Here is an 8783-nt window from a genome sequence, read left to right on the forward strand (position 1 = left end):
TTTTATTTGGGAGTTATGAATTTTAGAAGTTTGCTCAGTATAAGGTAGTATCACCTAGGTAGTGTTATAAAATATTTTTATAAAGTGATGTTTATTAATTTTGACTTCACAGAGGTGTAGAGGAGTGTTTTCTAAGACTAACATATTTGGTTTCACAATATTTGGACTTAATATGAATTCTTTATGTATTTCACAAGTTATAACGTGTTATAGGTGTATAGTGTTCTATAGGTTCATGGCTTTAGAGGTTTAGGTCCAGAACTTACCTCATCTAGTTAGTGATGTATAAAATGAGTATTTTATTTAACTAATCTAACCTTAGTTCATAAGCTTATGGTCTTTATTATCATGGTTCATATTTTAATAAACTAGGGGAGCTCTAGTCTATGCTAGCAATTTATTATATCAACCTAGAAATTATTATATGAGCTAAGTGCCTTAAGTTTTGGTGGATGGGGATGGAACTATGGCCTCTCTGGTCTAACAAGTTTTATTTTGGTTTATTCATAGCTAGAATGCATTTTTTTAACTACCTCACACATATATTTTGCTTAACCATTACTAGGTGATTAACTCCTAGGTTATCTATTTAAAGATTAGAGCTATAACCTGTTCAAAAGGTGCAATATTTTATTTTACTATGTTGAAGCTCACTATTTGCTGGTTCTATGGAAATTTGGTTCATTTCATTTGGACTAAAGATGAATTTTCTACAAATTTTACAAAGTAAAGGTTGCTCTATCTTGGTTATTACTTACATAAATATTTAAAGGCTTTTATTACACAGTAGGTGTGTAATTTTATTTTATAACATGGAAGTATATGTTTTTTTGATTCTACAGAACTTGGGTTTACTCAAAAAGGATCTAATATGAATTTTATGTGAATTTCTAAAGTTCAGCTTACCTAAAACTAGTCATTTTAAAGATAATAGTTTCAGAGGCATTTGATCTAAAGTATGTATACTTTTTCATTTTACTTTATAGGAAACATAAGTTGATGGATCTATAGAAACTGATTTTTCTCTAAAATGAGTTGAGATGAATTTTATATGCATTTTATAAATTTGTGTATGCTTTATGAATGATTTATCTTAGACCAATTTTAGAGGCAAAGTTTGTACAGTGAATGTCTAGTTTTATGCAATAACTCTAAAGTTCATGATTTGTTGAGTTCACAGAAATTTGATTTACTCTAAAATGAGTTGTTTTCAATTTGTTATGGATTTTATAAGTTTACATGTTTTCCTGTTGAAAATATAAAGCTTTTAGTATTATCTTTTTTACATTTTCAGATTTTAAACTCAAGGGGTCCACCTGTCGGTCTCAGGCCAATATGCAAAAAGTCCCCTAGGTTTTCAGGAAATCAACCAGCAGTCCTAGGTCCATATGTCATTCATTGGGAACATTACGTAATGAACCTTATATTTGTTTAAATTCTCAAAATGAAGTCCCTGACTCCTTTTTCACACGCACAGAGGCAGAGCAGCCATGGCTGAGGTTCGATCCCGGGTTCACCGGCGGCGATTGGTGGCTCGGTTGGAGTTGGGGTTAAAAGATAAAATGAAGAGCATGTTCTTTCGATTCCATTCCTCTAGTTTTCTTGGTTAGGGGACATCGGAGTAGCGCCAGCGGCGAGTCCGAGTAGAGGATGTTTTCGGGTGGTGGTGCATGTGCTTCTACAATCATGTATTGGTTAATTGGGTGCATGCATGTATGTTCTATAGGCTGCTGGGTGCTCACCAAGATGCTAGACAAGGCTGGGGATGTCTCAAGAGTCACAGCGACGGCGAAGCTCCATGGCGGCATGGCACAACTCCAGGGATGACATCGGCTGCTCGATCTATAAGGGGAGTCACCAATACGGTGTATGCAAGAGGTCAAAGGCTATCTAGAGAGGCCATGCATGCATGGAATTTGACCGACGCTCACCAGAGAGAATGGAATCGATGATGGAAGCGGTTGAACGAAGTTGGAAAAGACGATGTCGACCTCCAAGATCGCTGCGCCATTGAATGGGTTTCTTGAGGGTAAATGGAGAGGAGGTCGAGGTGAAGCTGGTGGCGTGGTGGCTCGCTCCGGCTTGATCTAGATTGATGGCAACGGCGACGATGTGGCTGCGGCGGTGCGCAGAGCGCGCTCCAGAGCTCCGGTGTGCACGGCAGCGTTTCCGTCGATTGGCTGCACCAGAGAGGATGAAATCAAAAGGAGAAATATTTGGCATGGTGAGGAGAGTATCAAACGCAAGAGAAGAGGAAACGACCGCGGCTCATCAACGATTGCGGCCATCGTCTTCTTCGCGGCTGGCAATAGAGAAACAGTGGAGAAGGGCAGCAAGGATGCTCTCCCTCGGATGGATCAGCACTGGAATGGTGGGTGAAGAGTGGCGACGTGTCTAGGAGAGGCCGAGATGGAGGTCGGCGTTTTTAGGGCGTCGACACGTCGTGGCCACGCGTCGCGCGGCGTCCAGAGCCGGTCGGCGCTCGATCTCTCCCTCTCAGTGTTTCTCGGTCGGCTAGGGAAGTTGCATAGAGGAAGGGCAAGCCGGAGGAACTGACAAGGGGGCCCAGGTCGAAGTAAACTAGGTGGAAGAGAGATGTGTGGGCAGAAACATGGGTGAGCTTGGTTTTTGGACGAATTTCCGGAATTATTTTCTCCTCTAATTTTGTAGCTTCAATACTTAATGTGTTGACCAGATTAACTAGTGTTGATTTTAGTGGAGGTAGGTGTATGTACCTAGTTTCCATTTTCTTTGGTTGCACTTAAAAATTATGATTGGATTACTCACAGAAATTAGGAGAGGATGGGCTCTTTGGAAACTAGTTTAAATTTTAGGAGACCTAAACAGGGAGGATAAATTCTGGAAAAATTATATTTATTCATGATAATTAACCTAGTATTTGAATAAATTATTTTCCTTATACACTTCCATGTGGTTAAATGCACTTTTAAACAATTGTTTGGTTTTAGCCGATTGAGAATTATAATCAGCCTATTATTTTTATTTATTTGAGGTATCAAATTTATTTATTAATTGTACCAAAATTACTGTGTGTTGCACGAATTATTTTAGATAATTCGCAAGACTTATCTTTATATATGTGTTTTCCTCCTCATAAGTGCATCTAGTAAATTTATAAAAATTATATTTGGACTCTCCTTAACCTGAGATGATGTTGATATGAGGTGATGTTGATATGTTAGAATTACAGATTACCTTACACATGTCATAAGCTTCTTGCCTATTATTTATGTATAAGTTTACTTTAGTATTAAATTAAGAGAATGCTTATAGAGATGATTAATATAGAATATACCCTACATGAGTTAATTTATTTGTTCACTTCTGTTCCTGACTTGTCTTCAGATGGATGACCAAATTAGTTTTGTGGGGCTTGACATAAATTAGTTTTGTGGGGCTTAACATTGGCCTTGTTGATATATTTTAAGGTGTATTATGGTTCCTATATATTATTTCCAATAGTTAGAACTAGGCCCTAATGGTTTAGTTGTTTGTCTAGATTTTATTATTATTATTCATGAGACCTATCATGAAATGCAAATCGAAAATCCAAATGCACATGAAGGACTCGAGTCAAAACACGTCCTATGAGAGTATGCATGCCTACACATAAGTTTACATCTTTGTCCTAGGTTATAAATGAAAAAGTTTTAATTTGCTCTCAAATTTTATTTAGTTACATGAGTTAGGTCAACTTCCCCTAGGTTTTAAAACGGAAATTTTTGGTTCACAAAATTGAAGAACTTTCCTTTCAACTAATTTTGACGAAAATTTCTTCATCCTGAAATTCGGGTATGTTACAACCTATCCTCCTTAAATAAATCTCGTCCCCGAGATTTGGGTAGGGTTGTGGTGGTTACGTTGATCAATGTGTTGGCTTCCTAAGAATCCTACTCTTCTTAGTGTGGTTCTTACTGTCGAACTCCGTTTAATTTTTGTTAAAGTTATGAATGGATTATAATCCTAACCTTGACTGATGATCGAAAGACCTACTAAAAGTTTTACTTGCATGATGCTTTCTGATAACACAATAGTATCTGATTTAATTATTTTTCCTAAGCCTCTTTCAAACATACCACATTATATCTCTAACAAAAGGTTCTACCTAATCTCCTGTGGGTGAGGTTAGCTTAAGTCATGACTATATCTTGAGGATTGACGAGTGGTAGTAACTTTCTTAAGTTGTATTATAGACTTGACTTCTATTTAGTAGATGGGTGGCAGGTTTTAGTCAGTTGTGGTTTACGAAGGCTTTGGTAGATGACCAAAAAGTGGAACTAGAGAAGTTGGTTCTAACAAGATACATTATGGTATATATATTTGGGATCTATATATGGCCAATGATCAATCTTAGTTGAACCCACATTTACAAAAGTTTAAAAATTCTGGACAGCAAGCACGAAGGTTACTAATTTAGATAAGCGGGTTGCTTGATGGCATGTATAGCAATAATTTTTTTAAAAAATGGCATGAATGTATGCTATGATATCATGAGGAATGAATGATGCGATGAATGTATGGAATGATTCAATGTTTATGAATATATTTTTGTATTGCTTACATGGCATAGAACAATCCTTTTTGTCCAACTGATTAGTAGGTTGTGGTGGCAATTTTTAAAACAATTGGATCATTTTAGAGAAGTTTTTTTTTTCAAAATCTAAGGAGAGGATTTTCACGTGCGGGCCTATTAAGGGTTCGCACGTAAAAATAGTCTTATTTTTGCGTGCGGTCCTCTTAAGGATCCGCAAGCAAGAATGGGAGGACGATTTTTCCATACGCGGTCAGTTATTGACCGTTTGGAATCTAACGATGGGTTCGTCCAAGAAAACCATTTTTGTAGTAGTGGGATACGAGAAGTGTGAATGTTGGATTTGTTAGCTCAGTCCATATGACGATAAGGAAGAAAGTGTTCTCTTCATATATGGTGAGTTGAATTTTATCTATGTGGTGATTACATCTGTTATTTGGTTAGATCAAGGCAAATTTAAGACATAAAATTTAGATGAACATGGTCTTTAGAGAATCTATGGATTGACAGCTAGGAAGGATCCAATTTCGCTTGGTAAGACAATTATTATCATAGGAGAGAAGGTGGAGTACTGTTGCAGGTGGAGTCAAGAGGAAGATGTTACAGGGATTACGGAGTCTCTTGTTTATGGGAAAAAAAAGGAATAAACTCAATTCTGAATGCACAAAAGTTCGTGTAAATAATGAATTCAGATTGGCGTGGCATATTCACCAAGGTGGAGTTTGATAGAGTTTGTGTGTCGAATATGTATACGTAGTCAGCTACAGTTTAAGACTTGGAGTTATATGGTATAAGAATAGAGTAAGAGTCGGACTCTATCCTAGGCCCTCTCTTAAATAGAGGGATGTACATATTGTAATCACATATGGCGACTTAGCATAGGTGAGAGGTAGTGACTGCCGGCGGCATCCGGCCGAGGGTCATTGTAACTTTGATACATTGTAATATGTTGGATCGGGGATGAGCACCCATAATTAGTGTCCTAAAGATGTAGGCTTCGGCTGAACTTCGTTAATAAATATTATGCCTCGGTATCGTCATCGTGTTTGGATCTCTTATATCATTTTTTCCGTGTTTGGTTTCTGATGATGATTTCGAGCCGATTTTATAACAAATGAGCTAAAAAGAAAATCAAGGTGCTTGTATTTTTTCCATTGAGATGTTGGCATGGATCAACCCAAATAATCACATGACTACGATTCCTTCACTCGGATCCGTTCCTGATCTCAAACTCACAAAATCAAGCCACAGGGCTGCTCGCTGCAGCAACTTTTGTTGTGAGCTCACAATCAAGTGATTTTTCTCGGCTCACATGATTTTGGTGGGAAAAAAGAGCCAAAAAGAAAATCAAGGTACTAGATGATCAGGATAGAGTATTGATGTATGCGTTTAGTTGCTGGTGAGCTAAGGAAATCAAGGAGTGAGTGGCAGGAAAGTATATTAAAGGCAAGGAATACAATAATGATCCAATGTGTAATAGAAGGTAAGAAATCCCGATCAAAAGTAAAAACATCAATAGCCTAGAACAAAGTGAAACTTTGGTAATAATACGTGGCTTTAAGAGCAATTAACTAAAAAAAATGTTACTCTAGGTAACAAGAGCAATGGTCTATTTTTATATCCAACGGTTGTTTACATGTTTTCGCTATATACGTGGTTTTCAGTTTTCACTACATATTTTTCCTATAGATAATGAATATCTATTGAACATATTTTTTTCTGAGTTAATTATCAAAGGCACTCTGCACAGCAAAAAAAAAAAAAAGGAAATTAAAGAATGAACTAGCAGATCAACTCAAAAGAAAGCTTTCACAGTAGGTAGAAGGAAGAGATATGAGGAGCTACAAGTTTGAGGTATTTACATTGTTCGTGATTCGTCACACTTTCCACCCATCCGATGATTATACATCATCATGGTATTAACGGGCAGATTCAACGAATCTGGACAACACACGCTACACCTAATTAACTACCCTTCCCGTGGTACATCCGATTTAATTCACCTGGACGGAATAACAGACGACGACTGATCACTGCCGCCGGAAGACGTGCTCCTCGCCGGTGTCGTGGTCGACGTGGCGGATCCACCGGCTGGTGCTCCGGCGGTCACGGTGGTTCTGCAGGCTGGGCCCCTTGCCGACGCCGACGTGCAGGACCTCGACGCCCTTGCCGATCGGCAGGTAGACGGAGCGCACGACCCGCGTCCCCGCCGCCATGGACGCCGCCAGGTCCTTGGCGCCGCGCTGCCTCCCGTCGCCGTGGCGCACCACCACCATGCCTCTGGCCCCGGGCCTGGCTGCCCTGAGCACCGCCGCCGCGTCCCTCCTCCGCGCGTCGACCACCAGGAGGTCCACGCCGTGTAGCCCCGCCATCGCCTCGTCCGCCTCCCCGACAACGACTTCGGCCGTTTCCGCCGCCGAGGCCGCCGCAGCATCCCGGTCCGGCAGCACGAGGGCGTAGCGCCCGCCCGTGCGCCGCGCGGCTGCGGCCAGCGCGAGGCTCGTGGCGGCTGCCGCCGGAGCCGCGGAGTCCGGCGCCTCGACGACGAGCCGCGCGTTCCAGCCGCCGGCCATGGCCGACACGAGCTCCGCCACGTCCGCCGCGGCGCCGGCCAGGTCGTGGCCGGCCAGCGCCCTGACGCCGTCGATGTACGCCTTGGACGCCATCTCCGGGCACCACACCAGCTTCATCCCTGCTTCGCGAAGAAGGAAAAGAACAAGTACCTCTAGTATACGGACGGGGACAATGGGAAAGAGATGGATGGTGCGCGTGTATAAGTGATGCGTGGGCGTTGACAATAGGCAGCGGAGTGGGGTTAGGGGCATTGAATGCGAGACGAGAAGCACGGCACGTCTGGTCTGGGTGGGATAAATGTGGAAAGGAGGGGGGGGAAACTTGAGAAAACGCGGGCGGAACGGACGGACGACTTGGGCCGCAGGCGGTGGTGGCGGGGCCATCTCATCCGTCCAGTCATTTTGACGTGGTGGTAACACCTGATAACCAGAATAAAAGCACACCTTTGTCGGTTCGTGCGTCAGTGCGAGGAAGGCCCTACCGTCCGTTCTAGATTCTCCAGTATAGTGCGAGGGCATTTACAATGTCCCAACATGACGACTGGTCTCAATGATCCATATCGAGTTCGAGCTGCTCAAAGCATGTACAAACCAACTATAAATATACTTTCGATGTTATATAACCAATTTTGCCATTTTAAAAAGATAAAAGAAAAGAGAGAAAAGCAGCGGGCTACAGATCTGTAGCCAGTTGCAGCACGGACTTCAAGACGTAATGTGTATGATCTGTAGCCCGCTGCAGCACGAACTCCAAGACGTAATGTGTATAGACAGGTGGGACCAGATATTAATAGTATAGCAAGCAACTATCGTATGAATTGGCTATTACGTTGTTTATAGATGATTTGGAGCTAGCAGTGGGCTATACTATTAAACTTGCTCTCATAAAGGATGGAAGAAACCAATTAAGGCTGTGTTAGGTAGTGCAGGATTGGAACTAAACCCTCCTGCACGTAAAATGGAATGATCTATTAGCACGTAATTAATTTTATATTAGCTAATTTATTTCAAAAATGGATCAATATGACTTTTTAAAGCAACTTTCGTATATAATTTTTTTAAAAAAACGCACCGTTTAGTAATTTGAAAAGTGTACGCACGGAAAACGAAAGAGGTGAGTTTGTGAACATGAAGTGCCGAACTCAGCCTAAGTGGCCTCGTAGTTTTTAGGTCTTTACAAGCCTAGGGAGGTTTATAGTACTTTATTTCTTTTCGACGGTTAGGTTGTTGCCGACATTTCTATAACTAATATAAATATTCGTATTTTTCCATTCGTTGCCTGATAGGTGCGGTGATTTTTTCGTCCCCCTTGCCTGCCCCCAAATCCCAGTAAGAATTCCATCACCCCCACCTAAAAAAAATACCCAATCAGAATTCAATCAATCACACAAATAAAATAAAATCGGAGGAAGCACTATACACACAAATATATCCAAAAAAAAAGATCAAAGGGGAGGTCGCCGTTGAGCAGCCGCCGCCATCGCAGGGACGCCAGGTGCCGCAGCACCCCTTCCGCTGGATCCGGTGGAGAGGAGGGGCGCCGCCGCCGCTAGGACGCCGGCGGGCCGCCGACGCCTCCACGGGCGCCGCTGCCCCGGCCGCCGCCGGTGGTGGGGAAGGACGCCGCCGCGCTGTCGGTGGTGGGGGAGGACGCCGCC

At 42.0% G+C, this 8783-nt stretch overlaps 1 protein-coding gene across 1 annotated transcript; it reads right to left on the reverse strand.

Annotated features, from left to right (window-relative positions):
- Positions 1-6335: 6335 nt before the first annotated feature.
- Positions 6336-7397, reverse strand: LOC127763903 (uncharacterized). The gene has a single exon (XM_052288703.1). The coding sequence runs from the start codon at positions 7375-7377 to the stop codon at positions 6583-6585; it is 795 nt and encodes a 264-aa protein (XP_052144663.1). The 5' UTR covers positions 7378-7397; the 3' UTR covers positions 6336-6582.
- Positions 7398-8783: the final 1386 nt, after the last annotated feature.

This window comes from Oryza glaberrima, chromosome 2, assembly GCF_000147395.1.
Source record: "Oryza glaberrima chromosome 2, OglaRS2, whole genome shotgun sequence".
NCBI lineage: Eukaryota > Viridiplantae > Streptophyta > Magnoliopsida > Poales > Poaceae > Oryza > Oryza glaberrima.

Coding starts and splice junctions, on each gene's coding strand:
- LOC127763903 (XM_052288703.1), bottom strand. CDS start 7,377: ATGCCCCTAACCCCACTCCGCTGCCTATTGTCAACGCCCACGCATCAC.